Consider the following 17176-nt stretch of genomic DNA (forward strand, 5'->3'; position numbering starts at 1 on the left):
CACTTCACCATGTCAATCCTCTGCAGTCGCCTGTACATCGCAGCATGACATTGTTGTAGGTTCTCATGCTTTGCATTACCTGCCTTACAGTGCATCAGACAGAAATGTGCAGTGCCTTTTACTCCAAAACGATTTACATTTGTTGGCTCGAAATGTCTGTAATGAGATTCGAGCATGATGTTCTCTAGAGCTCCAAAGCACCCCAGCCATTGGCATCTGCTTCAGTTTTTCATATTTATTTTTACCTCCAGTGGGTTCAGTCATAAGAACGAGGGTGAGGAGACCATGAACGAGGCAGGAAGAAAGACAGTATTGACGGGTCCAGCATTGTTTTGTTTCTATCTTTTTCATGTTCAGCTGTGGTTGTATACTTTGTATTTGTCTTTATTGTTTAATAGTGGAGTGTCCTGGAGTGTGCATATTTTTGGCACAGCAGTGATAATCTTCATGCGAACACTGTGTAGCAGTGTAAGCCTTGACCAGTCTTTGGTTTATGATTGAGATTGCCTTCTGTTAAAAGGTTCCACAGAAGTGACTCTGTCTATGTAGCACATTGATTAGGAAAGTTGTCTCCTCCCAAAAAGACTGTTTGCCATCAAAGGCAATCCACATATGGCCTGAATGATGTATTCTATTGCAGAATTTGGATGCTGCCATATACTTCCAATGAGGCCACTGAGGACTCAAATTCAAAGGGCCCGGGTGGCCTTTCCTAGTTTATGGCTGGAAGTATGTTGGATCGAGTGTGTCCTAGGTAGGTTGTGTGCCAAAAGTGCTCTCTGACAGAGTAGGAGTGGTTTTTCGAAGTGATTAGATTCATTTTTATTATTATTTTTGTTTAAAGAACGCTCTATTTCTTTGAAAACTGCCTCCCTTAATTAGGGAGGCTGATCAACCCCTTTGAATCTAGATCTGCTCCTAGTTGCAAAGCTATTGTTACTGGTAAGTAATTTGTTTGTTAGTTACCTTTGGTAATGATCTGTCTTGATGATACTCTATCTACAGTTTCTTCACTGATCCCACATTGTTTTAAGAGTTGGTTCCAGGTACTCTGCAGTTTCTCAGTCTCTGCAGCCTTGTCCCTGGCTCAAAAGGAATGGAAAAAAGGACACTGACCTATCGTCAGCGCAGCTCATTGTGCTGGGTAGATGTCGTATCCATGTGTCATATCGGTCAGTCTCATGGACAGTTCAGTATTGGTGCTTGTCTGTGCACAAACTTACAAAAAGAATCATGTATGTTTGTACAACAAAAGGTATCACAATATTCAGCAGAAAGAACACTTTATTTGCCTGCAATATGTTAATGGCTGGTTGGACATATAGATTTATACTTTCCTTCAGATTAAAGAAATTGGCAAGTTCTCCTTTGGGGCGTCTTTCAGTAATGATGAAAATCGAAGTACATTTTAATCAGTGCAAAATTTTAATTGCTGTTCTGCTTTGATGTCTTGTTGCAGCCGACCCCTATTGGTACAATCCCCAGTGATGTCTCAGCCCCAGCAACCCACAGGGACAAAGTGCAGCCACACACCAAGCACCAGGTAAGGAGCTGAAGTGTTACAAGGTCAGGAACAGGGCACTGCTTCTTACGAGACCCTATGAAAACGCACTTACCTCAGTATGTTTTCTCACAAGCATGGTTCCTGGTGAGGATCTACTGCTTTGAACTGCTCTACGTTGTGCTCCTTTACAAGACACATTTTGCTCAGACATAACCATTGGGGAGTTACACTGGAAAGAGTGCAGCAGAGTATGGCAACAATCCCTTTCAAGCACCTCCCAAGGCAGGAGGCTGGCTATAGAATTTGCCAGGATCTCTTATTGGAAATCCAGTGGTAGTAGAAGTCACAGCAAATGGTTTTTATGGAATCAAGTCTATATGCATGTATCAGTCAGGTGATTGAAGGGTAAAACAGTACTACAGTTTATAGTTTACGATCAGTGGTCGACATTGCTTATTCAGTTTTTGAAGTTCCCAAGCTTGGAAAGCTAAAAAAAAAAAAAAAAAAAACTTCACAAAAATTGTGTAGTTTTAACAAAAAAACGACAGTTTTTTGCTGAGGAAGTCTCTCACTGAAATATGTTTGTGGTGGGAAAAAAGGTCAGAATAAACAGTTATCCACTTCACAAAATTTACAAGATACAATACTGTCCGCCCATTTTAAATTTCACACATTACTAGCATGGAAGAGAGATGAGATGAGTCTGAAAAACAAAATGATCTAAGAAAAATAGAGAAGTTGACTGTAATAATGTAATGGCTATTCCTCAGATACTCACCACCCACCCAAACCTACAGCATGGTGGAGTTACCAGTCTTTTACAAGAGAGTAGTAAAGGCTCCACAGACTGAGCAAGAAAGATATACAAAGATAAGTGAAGCATAAACCAGGGTTCAAGAGCCCTTCATCCTCACTCTCATTTACTTGCTTCCCTCACCCCTGCTCAGAAGCCCATACCACATTTAAACAAATCATGGACTTTTCTTTGAGACTGCGTGGTTGAGGGTAGTGAAAAGGCTATCGCAAAAAAGGTCTTCTAGTAGTGTGTCCTTTTCGTTTGGCTGATTCTTTCGGCTTTAAAGTGAGGTGCTCGTACATTAGGAACAAACCCCATTCATCATATTTTTTTTTATTGGTCACATTCCATCCACAGTTGTGAAAAGCTCCAACATGGACCCTGGTGCAGACCATCACTAAGTGCTTCCGTATGGACTGTGAGATTTAAGCATACATGGAGCAAAGCAACACAGTCATGCGTAAGCTTTTCAACTAATTTTTTTTCATTTTATCAAAAAACATATTGGTCTCGCAGTGCACCATACAGTGTGTCATTTTAAGGTGGTACTCGAGATGTTGGGTGACAGCTGAAGGTGTTTTGCAGCCTTGGATTCCAAGGTTCCTCCATAATGAATGTCATCCGAATTTTTTTGTTACTGTTCCTGGAACAGTAGCCTTTCTCTGTAGCTAATAATTGTGGGAGGCTGAACTGTTGGAAAATTACAGAGTGGTCAGGTTCCTGAGAAATGGACATATGATCACTCTACGCTTTTCCCTAGGCCTTCTTGAGAATAAGAAAAATTAGATATTTGTTGTTGTGTAAACTTTAATGAGTTAGACTGTACGTTTGCACCTCTCTCCCAGGCGTCTCTGTACCTCCCCAACAAACAATTGGGCTTAGTTGCCATTTAGTCTATCCTCTCGGCCCGGGATCCCTGAGGGCTCCGGTTTGTGTTTTGAACATGGCTTCAGGCATCAGTTTCGACATTGAGAATACATTTCCAAATATAAATATCGTCAACTCCCAAAACCACTCCCAGGGTTGGTAGTTTGTATCAGAAGCACAATTGATATTTCTAAAATTGTTGGGCAGCGATCAGCAGACAACCAGTTGACCTGGAGAGCATGAAAGAGGACCCTATTTGACCTGTACCGTGACCTCAAGTCAGTCTGATAAAATGGGAGCTCCTCCTGACTGGTGCCGTACTGTGAACGGCACACATGATCTTTCTCCAAAAACAAGTTAGGTCCCCATATCCTTGGCCAGAGGGAAAATGCTGATAACACTTGGGTTATTTAATTTCAAAGTGGATTATAGTTTGTGCGGAATAGAGTAGGGTTTATTGAATCACAAAGAGGGATGATGACTGAAAAAAAAATATTGTTTTTATCAGTAGTTCCCAAATCATTTAGAACCATAACCAACCTACTTTTGAGATTGACACTCTTTGGCGACCGACCTAGCTTCAGTGATTTGAGGCAGGCACTTTTTAAAAATGCGATTAAAGGATCATATTGTAGCGCGTTGTCATTACAGACAGCACATTTTCCACTGCAATGGCCACTAACTTTGCACAGAGAACCAGTTTTACTGATGACACTGAATAGCATACACAAGGTAATGTGTTTCTGTGAATATTCATCGTGTGTGTATCACCAATTGAAGTGTCTTGATGTTTTGATCATATTTAAGTCTTCAGTGCTGCAAAAAAATTCAGAGCTGCAAACAATATGCTCCTTTTTAATTTTTCATAACTGCTGAAGGTATACTGTTTATTTAAGGGTATTAACATTTTGCTGTATGTTGCGAAAAAATCTGCAGCCTTTCCTTTATCATTTCCTGTGTTTTAGCAAGATTATCACATAATTCACTTTAAAAACTCCTCTCAGTTTGCAGACAGAGGAAGAAAAGTAAACACCAATCCCATAGCAATTTGTCAGGAGACCTAGCCTGAAATTTTACCTTTTGTCTTTTAAGCACTGGCAAATGTGATACATTAAACACTAGAATTGAATAAATCTTTATTTATTGCTCAGACTTTTCCTGACCCACCAAAAATCTGCTATGTGATCAGGAAACGGACTAGAGCTTAGGTGATCGAGGAATAGGGATCAGAGTTTTGTGATGTAGCTGAGGATTAGATCTTGCGTTGAGTAAGTGAAATACTGGATTTGTATTCGGGTAGACATTTACTTGCACAATTGGAAAGTGGCGTATGATATATTGGGAAGTGGATTAGGGCTTATGTCATTAGGGATAAAGCTTGTGATTTAGAGGAGGCAAATGCTTTACCTTATTGGGGCTCAGATGACCGCTTCAGAAATGGTAAAAGGGTTAGGTCTGTAGTGATTGAGAAGTTGAGCAGGGGCAAGCATTGTCCCTCTTAAAATGGAGGAACAGATGTATGGAATGTCGCATGTGCAATAGTAAGAAATTGTGGGAAATTCGTTCAAACATAGCATTGACTAAGAGGGTCATTTAGGGTTTGCCAGAACAACACACACACTGTAAATCTGTTATTTGGTTATGCCAAACCTGTAGTTTTGCAGGTAAGCACTGCGTTTACAGTGTAAACGGGCTGATGTCCAGTTATGCCAAATCTATGGTTTTGCAGGTCTTCGACTGTGGAGCTGCAGCTGGGTCTTGCATTGGATACCAGGTCACCAGCATCAAAGTCAAAACCCCTGCTCTGCTTAGGACAAGCCTTCGGATGTTCATCATCCTGTGGGGAAGGATGTCCCAAATGTGCAGAGAGATTCTTCCCTGTGTGAGAATAAATGTTTGTTTTTTGTATTCCAAAGCAAACCCAGCCACTTAATTCCCCCATGCTTTAGATTTTTTCTGCAATACAAAAACACATGCTGTGCGGCCAGTCTTGATATGGTGGCCTGCCTGGCCAGCACTTTTTCTGCAGTTGCTTCTGCTGTTTGACAAGAGCACTTTCGGCAAAAATTCCCTGCTGACTGGGATGAGGAACTTTCAATACGCCGGGTGAGTCAACAAGAAACTGGGTGTGCCCACAGGTAATTAAAGTGGCAAGTCTACAAAGTGTCAATGTTGTTGTGTCGGTTTTAAGGAAAAGGTCCTCCAATTAACTGAACGCGCCATGTGGCATCCGATTAGATTTTGACTTGTCCTATTAAATTTCCTTTTTTTAAAAAAAAACTACACTTGAAAAACTCATACACAATGGGCCACACTTCCAATACCCACTAACATTGGTGGTAAAATGGCTCGTTCTCTGGTCTTTCATCAATCCAAACCTGGAGGAAGGTGGATATGCAATTCAGGAAAACAGTGCATTCATGTCAGTAACATGGTGTTTGGCAATCTTTTCTGCTTAAATGGTGCCGAAGCAATCAGATGTCAACTGAGTGTCATACGTGGCAGGTTTTTGGAATTCGTGGGAAACTAAACATCCTGCAAGCTAGTTAATGGCACAGAAGCGGAAGTATTTACTCCACCTCTGAAACATGCACAAGGGTATTGAGCTTTCACAGTTATGATAGTAAAATATGTTCAGGCTTATAGAGTGTGAATATACCAATCAAAGAGTAAGGACCTTCAGAATTGTAAAGCACCTTGTGCCTTAAATGATACCTTGGATTTACCAAGACAGTAAATATATAGAATTTACTAATTACACAAAAAACAAAAGCCTGCCGTCATCATTTGTGCTGAAGGGTGGATTGGCTCATCTGGGTCATGTTTGTCAGCACAGGGACAATTCAGATTGCGTCTTCGCAGCTCCCTTTTTTTTTCCTTTAGACAAGACCTCGCTTTTCCTCGACTTTACTTGCTTTCTCCACAGTGCAAATAGAGTCCTGGGAAAGGGCGCACTTTCTAAATAATCAGTAACCTGACGCTGGTGGACTAAACGTAGAAGCATGGAGGATAATGCCCAATGACATGGACTTGACATTGTCAAGGTAAACCCTGACTTTGGTCTTGGCAGAGGAAAACAGTGGGTAGGTTTTTGCTTTTGGGCATGCGCTGTATCACTAATGACCCATTGTCATCCATATGAAGATGGAGAAGGGTCTGTTAGAAGTTGACCCCCAGCGATTGATGGGCTGCTCGGTCTTAATTGACCAACATGCCTGCATCTTCGCTTTGGCCTCCGATAGTCTGGTATTAATGTATCACAGTTCAAGTCTCCTTAGTTTGTAGTGAATTAAAAAAAAAAAAACAGCCAAGTGAACTTTGCATCACGGACTTCAGACAAGTTAGTCTTTTAGGAATGATTACAATGTACCATTCAGTTGGCCATGTGAGCTGTGGAAGTGTAATAAGAAGGGAGGAATGTACACAGTGTAGTGGGTAGTAAACCGAGGAATCCCAGAAGCCAACTTGAAGACTAATTTGCTGAGCCGATATAACAAGACGGGAATTAGATATAGAGATTTAGTAGGCCTCTTTCTGCTGATATTTATATTATGGTTTTCAGTCAAACAAATTAGATAACATAGAGTGGCCTCACGTTTTATTGGTTCGAGGATGGGCAAGTAAAAGTTAGGTTAATTCATGTAATATAGGAAGTATGAATGTGTGGTTCGGAAATGAATTATGTTTAAAACATTGTGGGTTTTTGATGGAATTCAAATATTTTAAAAATGGGAGAGAGGCATCTCTCAAGTGAGAGTCCTAGCCTAAATCTGATAGGGGTCCTCTAGAAATCAAGCACCAGCATTGCCACCAAGGCTCCCAGTAGTCCTTGTATTCCATCAGGGTGAAATTGTGTTGTTTGCCAGTAGCTTCTGCTTCTCAATTAAATTTTGGGATGGGGAAGATTTTGTATGCTTAATCAAAAATTTGTTTAAACTACCCATCTTAATTTTAGCTTACACCTTGTATAGTACAAACAGGAGAGCACTTTCATTAAATATGAACTTGGATTGAACAACTTTGTTTAGGGCATGTGCTTAAGTTTCTTGCTCGAGTGTGCCCTCTTCTGGATAGCTGCCTGCCATCAAGCATAATCAGGAAGCAATTGGGAGACTACAAACAGAGTTTGAGAATGTGTTAAGCTTTCATCTGTGCCATGCAGTGGCCTAGCCAACACCTCCTCATTTACAATGAATTTGTTTGTAAAATAGCCCTTACTTTCTAGAGGTCCTTGAGTTCTGGATAAAATTTGTGCATGCTCCTCATCTGCAGAGTGCCTTTGCAAAACTGTCACTTGGGGCCTGATTACAACCTTGGCGGAGGGGATTACTTCATCTCAAATGTAACTGATATCCCGTCTGCTGTATTACAAGTTCCATTGTGTCCTATAGAACTTGTAATACGATGGATGGACTATCCGTCACATTTGTGACGGAGTAATCCCCTCCGCCAAGGTCGTAATGAGGCCCTTAGTCTGCATCTCCTCGAAGTTGGGGTATTCCCGGAGTTGAGGACTAGCATAACTCCTATACTTAGTTTGTTAGTAAGATGTTCCATTGGCTTCCATTTGTTGAAAACATTTCTGGGAAAGTTTTCTGCCTTTTTTATTTTGCATGAGTTACTCTTTGTTTTCCTTTTCTCGCCTCCTTTCTGTCCTGTGCCTGCACCTTTCCCTTTAAACTTTCTTCCCTTCCTGCTCACCCCCACCCCTTCTTCCAATGTTCTTCTTTTGCTTCCATCACTAGCCATCACCTGAGGGGAAAGAGCTTGGCGAGGTTGGTCGGATCCCGACTGTGGAGCCTTTAGGACATTGCCTTTCGGCCAGCAGGTTGGGGGGCTCCGTGCAGGTATACGCAAAATCAATGTGCACCCTATTGAGGGCTGAAAAATAGCTGAGCCGTGTGTGTGTTTTGTATTTTCACTCTAGAGTGGACAATCATTAACTGTAGGAACAGTGTGTTTGCATTATTCAAAGTTTTTGTACAAGCTGTGAGCCTTCAACGGTGGCATGTGTTAATAGACTGAGACCTGCAGGGAAGTTGGTGACAAGCGTAAATGTTACTACACAGAAGTCACTCACCTGTAAATACATTCCATTATACTTTGCAACAAGATTTCTCTATGTTGAGCCTTTTCTGACCTTAGAGAACCCATTGAGACCAGAATGGAATTATCGCTAGCACTGTTGAAGAATAGTTTAATAGCGGATGAAGTTGTTGCTTTTAATATATGGAGGAGATTACACTGGTTCATTTTTAGATTGAGCATGCAAGCGCTTTTAAACCTGTTGTAAGTATTTTGTGGGCTTTTAACAACCACTGCCCATGTCACCCTATCACTCAATTGTTCGTGGGCTTGCCTTTTAAAAATCCCTTAATGTTGGTAAATGCTTTGTTTCTTCCGCCTTGGGGTAGGCTTGTTACCGCCTTGCAGACTGACCCCGTTACATGCATTATTGCACGATTGCCGATATTCTTCAGCATGGGCAAACTATTTTTTTCTTTTGTCTCTCCCCTTCATGCTCCGTGGCGGCCATAGTTCTCTCAGCGCAGAAAGCGCACTGGTCACATTGTTCACACTGTTACATAATCAGTCATTCATTTTTTTGGGTCTCCCCTTCACGCTTCATAGTTTTCACAAAACACTTGTAATTGATAAATGCTTTACATAAAAAAAAAACAATGAAATCCTCATAGCAGCTCAGCAGGAGAGCTGATTCTACAATGTTCGATGGCATGTGTAGCTGCAGATACACATGCTTTGCACATCCCGCCATCTAGTGTTGGGCTCGGAGTGTTACAAGTTGTTTTTCTTCGAAGAAGTCTTTTTCGAGTCACGAGATAGAGGGACTCCTCCCCTTTCAGCTCCATTGCGCATGGGTGTCGACTCCATCTTAGATTGTTTTTTTTCCACCATCGGGTTCGGACGTGTTCCTTTTCGCTCCGTGTTTCGGTTCGGAAAGATAGTTAGAATCTCGGAAAATTCAACGGTATTGTTTGCGTTCGGTATCGGGTTAGTTACAACAGATCAACACCGACTTTTGAAGAGCTCCGGTGGCCCTTTGGGGTTTTTTCGATCCTGGTCGGCCCGACCACGTGTCTCTTCAAGGCTGATGGAACAGACCCCATTCCGCTTCTGCCCCAAATGCCACAACAAGTATCCGTATACAGATCAGCATCTGTAACTTGTGTTTGTCTCCAGAACACAAAGAAGATACTTGTGAAGCCTGTCCAGCGTTTCGGTCGAGGAAGACACTAAGAGACCGAAGAGCAAGAAGACTGCAAATGGCGTCGGCGCCGACAGGACAAAGACACTTGGAGGAGGAAGAAGAAACCTTCTCCATCCAGGACTCTGACTCGGAAGAGCTTGATCCCGAAGAGACGCCTAAAACCGTGAGTAAGACGTCGACACACAAAACTCACGAGAAGACCACAAAAGCCCAGGGGACGCCACCGCCAGCAGGCCATGGCTTAACCCGAAAAAGGGCACGCATGTGTCGAAGTCATCCGACTCCAGTCGAGATACCGGCACACAGCAAACTCGAGCCCGAGACAGCGGGTCCGAGCAGGTGCGGCACCGAAACAAGTCGGCACCGAGAGACCGGGACGCCGAAAATAAAGAAGGTGTCGTCGGAGCCAAAAAAAGCTACCGAAAAGGTTTCCATTCCGAAACATCCAGCCTCGGAACCGAAATCAGGTTCCTACACAGAGGAACAGTGACTGTCCTCCCAAATGCAAGGACATAAGTTCGGACAAGAACTACAGTCAGTGGAGCCAGACTACACTCATAGAAGGCTCCACATCCAAAAGGACACAAGTACTCTTCCCCCAATTAGGATGAAAAGAAGACTTGCCTTTCAAGAAAAGGACAAGCAGCCACAGGCAAAGTTGGCAAAACAAACAACACCGCCACCATCCCCACCACCATCAACGCACACATCACCGGTAGCCACTCCACCACTGATGCAATCCCAACTCATACTGGAATGAGTCAGGATGATCCCGACGCATGGGATCTTTATGATGCGCCTGTGTCCGATAACAGCCCAGACTGTTACCCAGCGAGGCCGTCGCCACCTGAGGACAGTACAGCTTATACACAGGTGGTGTCAAGAGCAGCTGCATTTCATAACGTCACCTTGTAGGAGGCTGGCCCGGTTTGTAGTGGTACCAAGGGGCACTTACACTCTGCACCAGGTCCAGTTATCCCTTATTAGTGTAGAAGAGGTGTCTAGCAGCTTAGGCTGATAGAAAAGGTAGCTTAGCAGAGCAGCTTAGGCTGAACTAGGAGAGGTGTGAAGCTCCTACTATACCACTGGTGTCATATGCACAATATCATAAGAAAACACAATACACAGATATACTAAAAATAAAGGTACTTTATTTTTATGACAATATGGCAAAAGTGTCTCAGTGAGTACCCTCAGTATGAGGATAGCAAATATACACAAGATATATGTACACAATACCAAAATTATGCAGTAATAGCAATAGAAAGCAATGCAAGCAATGTACAGTCACAATAGATTGCAATGAGAGCACATAGGTATAGGGGCAACACAAACCATATACTCCAAAAGTGGAATGCAAATCACGAATGGACCCCCAAACCTATGTGACCTTGTAGAGGGTTGCTGGGACTGTAAGAAAACAGTGAGGGTCAGAAAAATAGCCCACCCCAAGACCCTGAAAAGTGGGTGCAAAGTGCACCTAAGTTCCCCAGAGAGCACAGAAGTCGTGATAGGGGAATTCTGCAAGGAAGACCAACACCAGCAATGCAACAACAATGGATTTCCAGACGAGAGTACCTGTGGAACAATGGAACCAAGTCCAAGAGTCACGGTCAAGTCTGGAGTGGGCAGATGCCCAGGAAATGCCAGCTGTGGGTGCAAAGAAGCTGCCACCGGATGGTAGCAGCTGTGGATTCTGCAAGAACGAAGAGGGCTAGAAACTTCCCCTTTGGAGGATGGATGTCCCACGTCGTGAAGAAGCTTGCAGAGGTGTTTCCGTGCAGAAAGACCGCAAACAAGCCTTGCTAGCTGCAAGGGTCGCGGTTAGGGTTTTTGGATACTGCTGTGGCCCAGGAGGGACCAGGATGTCGCCAATTGCGTGAGGAGACCGAGGGGGCGTCCAGCAAGACAAAGAGCCCACTCAGAAGCAAGGAGCACCCGCAGAAGTGCCGGAACAGGCACTACGAAGTGGAGTGAACCGTAGCTCACCCGAAGTCACAAAGGAAGGTCCCACGACGCCGGAGGACAACTCAGGAGGTCGTGCACTGCAGGTTAGAGTGTCGGGGACCCAGGCTTGGCTGTGCAGAAAGGAAATCCTGGAAGAGTGCACAGGAGCCGGAGCAGCTGCAAATCACGCGGTACCCAGCAATGCAGTCTAGCGTGGGGAGGCAAGGACTTACCTCCACCAAACTTGGACTGAAGAGTCACTGGACTGTGGGAGTCTCTTGGACAGAGTTGCTGATTTCCAGGGACCACGCTCGTCGTGCTGAGAGGGAACCCAGAGGACCGGTGATGCAGTCTTTTGGTGCCTGCGGTTGCAGGGGGAAGATTCCGTCGACCCACGGGAGATTTCTTCGGAGCTTCTAGTGCAGAGAGGAGGCAGACTACCCCCACAGCATGCACCACCAGGAAAGCAGTCGAGAAGGCGGCAGGATCAGCGATACAAGGTTGCAGTAGTCGTCTTTGCTACTTTGTTGCGGTTTTGCAGGCTTCCAGCGCGGTCAGCAGTCGATTTCTTGGCAGAAGGTGAAGAGAGAGATGCAGAGGAACTCTGATGAACTCTTGCATTCGTTATCTAAAGAATTCCCCAAAGCAGAGACCCTAAATAGCCAGAAAATGAGGTTTGGCTACTTAGGAGAGAGGATAGGCTAGCAACACCTGGAGGAGCCTATCAGAAGGAGTCTCTGACATCACCTGCTGGCCCTGGCCACTCAGAACAGTCCAGTGTGCCAGCAGCACCTCTGTTTCCAAGATGGCAGAGGTCTGGAGCACACTGGAGGAGCTCTGGGCACCTCCCAGGGGAGGTGCAGGTCAGGGGAGTGGTCACTCCCCTTTCCTTTGTCCAGTTTCGCGCCAGAGCAGGGCTGGGGGATCCCTGAACCGGTGTAGACTGGCTTATGCAGAGATGGGCACCATCTGTGCCCATGAAAGCATTTCCAGAGCCTGGGGGAGGCTACTCCTCCCCAGCCCTGACACCTTTTTCCAAAGGGAGAGGGTGTAACACCCTCTCTCTGAGGAAGTCCTTTGTTCTGCCTTCCTGGGCCAAGCCTGGCTGGACCTCAGGAGGGCAGAAACCTGTCTGAGGGGTTGGCAGCAGCTGCATTGAAACCCCGGGAAAGGTAGTTTGGCAGTACCCGGGTCTATGCTAGAGGCTCGGGGATCATGGAATTGTCTCCCCAATGCCAGAATGGCATTGGAGTGACAATTCCATGATCTTAGACATGTTACATGGCCATGTTCGGAGTTACCATTGTGACGCTGTACATATGTCGTGACATATGTATAGTGCACGCGTGTAATGGTGTCCCCGCACTCACAAAGTCCGGGGAATTTGCCCTGAACAATGTGGGGGCATCTTGGCTAGTGCCAGGGTGCCCACACACTAAGTAACTTAGCACCCAACCTTTACCAGGTAAAGGTTAGACATATAGGTGACTTATAAGTTACTTAAGTGCAGTGGTAAATGGCTGTGAAATAACGTGGACGTTATTTCTCTCAGGCTGCAGTGGCAGGCCTGTGTAAGAATTGCCAGAGCTCCCTATGGGTGGCACAAGAAATGCTGCAGCCCATAGGGATCTCCTGGAACCCCAATACCCTGGGTACCTCAGTACCATATACAAGGGAATTATAAGGGTGTTCCAGTATGCTAATGTAAATTGGTGAAATTGGTCACTAGCCTGTTAGTGACAATTTGGAAAGAAATGAGGGAGCATAACCACTGAGGTTCTGATTAGCAGAGCCTCAGTGAGACAGTTAGTCATCACATAGGGAACACATACAGGGCACACTTATGAACAATGGGGCCCTGGCTGGCAGGGTCCCAGTGACACATACAACTAAAACAACATATATACAGTGAAAATATGGGGGTAACATGCCAGGCAAGATGGTACTTTCCTACACACCTTGCACGCAGAACCTATTGAGGATGACTTTTTGTTTAATACACTATCCTCCACTCATAGCCAATACCAAAGCTTACCTATGCTACCCGGAATGCTAAAACACTCCAAGCAGGTGTTTCAGGAGCCTGTGAAAGGCAGGGCCATAACTCCAAGAGTAGAAAAAATGTACAAGCCACCGCCAACAGACCCTGTATATATCACGCAGCAATTAACACCAGACTCTGTGGTAGTAGGGGCAGCTCGCAGGAGAGCAAACTCTCACACCTCAGGAGACGCACCACCTCCAGACAAGGAGAGTCGCAAGTTCGACGCTGCGGGGAAAAGGGTTGCAGCACAAGCTGCCAACCAATGGCGTATTGCCAACTCACAGGCACTGCTGGCAAGATATGATAGGGCTCATTGGGCCGAAATGCAACATTTCATTGAACACTTACCCAAGGAGTTCCAGAAGAGGGCACAACAAGTGGTGGAGGAAGGACAAAGTATCACAAATAATCAGATACGGTCAGCAATGGATGCAGCAGATACAGCTGCTAGGACAGTAAATACAGCAGTAACCATAAGGAGACATGCATGGTTGCGTACGTCAGGATTCAAGCCGGAAATACAACAAGCCGTGCTTAATATGCCTTTTAACAGACAGCAGTTGTTTGGGCTGGAGGTGGACACTGCTATCGAAAAACTTAAAAAAGACACTGATACGGCCAAAGCCAGGGGCGCGCACTACTCCCCACAGAGCAGAGGCACATTTCGCAAAACGCAGTTTAGAGGGGGGTTTCGAGGACAAACTACAGAATCCACAACCTCGCAAACCAGGCCCACTTATCAGAGCCAATATCAACGGGGAAGTTTTCGGGGACAACATAGAGGGGGACAATTCCAAAAGAGTAGAGGAAAGTTCCAAAGTCCCAAAACTCCTCAAAACGAGCAGTGACTTCCACGTCACAAATCCCCAACACCTAACACCTGTGGGGGGAAGGCTAACCAAGTTTTACAAACATTGGGAGGAAATAACAACAGACACTTGGGTCCTAGCAATTATCCAGCATGGTTATTGCATAGAATTTATCAAATTCCCTCCAAACGTCCCACGAAAAACACACAAAATGTCAAAACAACACATAGATCTTCTAGGACTAGAGGTCCAAGCGTTGCTACAAAAAGGAGCAATAGAATTAGTACCAATTCAACAGAAAGGAACAGGAGTTTACTCTCTGTACTTTCTCATACCCAAAAAGGACAAGAATCTAAGACCCATATTAGATCTCGGAACATTAAATACCTACATCAAATCCGATCACTTTCACATGGTGACATTACAGGACGTAATCCCAGTGCTCAAACAACAAGACTACATGACAACACTAGACTTAAAGGATGCATACTTCCATATACCAATACATCCTTCACACAGAAAGTACTTAAGGTTTGTATTCCAAGGGGTACATTACCAATTCAAAGTGTTGCCATTCGGGATAACAACTGCGCCAAGAGTTTTTACAAAATGCCTGGCAGTAGTAGCTGCTCATATCGGCAACAAATACATGTGTTCCCGTACCTAGACGATTGGTTAATCAAAACCAACACGCAAAAACGGTGTTCACAACACACAAAGTATATCATAGAAACCCTCCACAAACTAGGTTTCTCACTCAACTACACAAAGTCACACCTTCAGCCGTGTCAAACACAGCAATACTTAGGGGCGACAATCAACACAATAAAAGGGATTGCCACTCCAAGTCCGCAAAGGGTACAGGCATTTCACAATGTAATACAGGCCATGTATTCAAAACAAAAGATACAAGTCAAGATGGTGATGAAACTACTAGGCATGATGTCCTCATGCATAGCCATTGTCCCAAACGCAAGATTGCACATGCGGCCCATACAACAGTGCCTAGCATCACAATGGGCACAGGCACAGGGTCAACTTCTAGATCTAGTGTTGATAGACCGCCAAACATACACCTCGCTTCAATGGTGGAACAATATAAATTTAAACCAAGGGCGGCCTTTCCAAGACCCAGTGCCTCAATACGTAATAATAACAGATGCCTCCATGATAGGGTGGGGAGCACACCTCAACCAACACAGCATCCAAGGACAATGGGACACTCTGCAGAAACAGTTTCACATAAATCACTTAGAACTACTAGCAGTGTTTCTAGCGTTAAAAGCATTTCAACCTATAATAACACACAAACACATTCTTGTCAAAACAGACAACATGACAACGATGAATTATCTGAACAAACAAGGAGGAACACACTCAACACAGTTGTGTCTCCTGGCACAAAGAATATGGCATTGGGTGATTCACAACCGCATTCGCCTAATAGCACAGTATATTCCAGGGATTCAGAATCAATTAGCAGACAATCTCTATCTGGATCACCAGCAGATCCACGAATGGGAGATTCACCCCCAAATACTAAACACCTACTTCCAAAGATGGGGAACACCACAAATAGACCTATTTGCAACAAAAGAAAATGCAAAATGCCAAAACTTCGCATCCAGATACCCACAGGATCAGTCTGAGGGAAATGCGTTATGGATGAGTTGGTCAGGGATATTTGCATACGCTTTTCCCCCTCTCCCACTCCTTCCATATCTGGTAAACAAATTGAGTCAAAACAAACTCAAACTCATACTAATAGCACCAACTTGGGCAAGACAACCTTGGTATACAACACCACTAGACCTCTCAGTAGTGCCTCATGTCAAACTACCAAACAGACCAGATCTGTTAACCCAACACAAACAGATCAGACACCCAAATCCAGCATCGCTGAATCTAGCAATTTGGCTCCTGAAGTCTTAGAATTCGGACTTCTGGACCTCACACATGAATTGATGGAGGTCATAAAACAAGCTAGGAAACCAACCACAAGACATTGCTATGCAAATAAGTGGAAAAGATTTGTTTATTACTGCCATAATAAACAAATACAACCCTTACATGCATCTGCTAAAGACATCGTCAGCTACCTACTGCACTTACAAAAGTCAAAGCTAGCTTTTTCGTCTATTAAAATTCATCTCACCGCTATTTCAGCTTATCTGCAAATTACGCATTCAACATCACTATTTAGGATCCCTGTCATAAAGGCTTTTATGGAGGGTCTGAAAAGAATTATCCCACCAAGGACGCCACCAGTTCCTTCGTGGAACCTTAACATTGTCGTAACACGGCTCATGGGTCCACCGTTTGAACCCATGCACTCATGTGAGATACAATACTTAACATGGAAAGTAGCATTTCTAATTGCCATCACATCTCTAAGAAGAGTAAGTGAGATACAAGCATTTACCATACAAGAACCCTTTATTCAAATACACAAGCATAAAGTAGTTTTACGAACAAATCCTAAGTTCTTACCAAAAGTCATATCACCGTTCCACTTGAATCAAACAGTAGAATTACCAGTGTTCTTTCCAGAGCCAGATTCTGTAGCTGAAAGAGCACTACATACATTAGACATCAAAAGAGCGTTAATGTACTACATTGACAGAACAAAACTAATTCGAAAAACGAAACAATTGTTCGTTGCTTTCCAAAAACCTCATACAGGAAACCAATATCCAAACAAGGCATTGCTAGATGGATAGTTAAATGCATTCAAACCTGTTATCTCAAAGCAAAAAGAGAACTGCTTATAACACCAAAGGCACACTCAACTAGAAAGAAAGGTGCTACCATGGCCTTTCTAGGAAACATTCCAATGACAGAAATATGTAAGGCAGCCACATGGTCTACGCTTCATACGTTTACCAAACACTACTGCGTGGATGTGTTAACAGCACAACAAGCCACAGTAGGACAAGCAGTACTACGAAGTTTGTTCCAAACAACTTCAACTCCTACAGAC

The 17176-nt window shown here is 44.1% G+C and overlaps 1 protein-coding gene across 4 annotated transcripts in view; it reads left to right on the forward strand.

The window, feature by feature from the left end:
- Positions 1–17176, forward strand: part of CSNK1G2 (casein kinase 1 gamma 2) — a 153653-nt gene that overhangs the window by 116676 nt on the left and 19801 nt on the right. For all 4 annotated transcript variants that reach the window (XM_069217383.1, XM_069217384.1, XM_069217386.1 and 1 more), the window contains one exon: positions 1460–1543. In XM_069217383.1, coding sequence (XP_069073484.1) covers positions 1460–1543 — 84 coding nt within the window. The remainder of the gene's footprint in view (positions 1–1459; positions 1544–17176) is intronic.

This window comes from Pleurodeles waltl, chromosome 12 (assembly GCF_031143425.1).
Source record: "Pleurodeles waltl isolate 20211129_DDA chromosome 12, aPleWal1.hap1.20221129, whole genome shotgun sequence".
NCBI lineage: Eukaryota > Metazoa > Chordata > Amphibia > Caudata > Salamandridae > Pleurodeles > Pleurodeles waltl.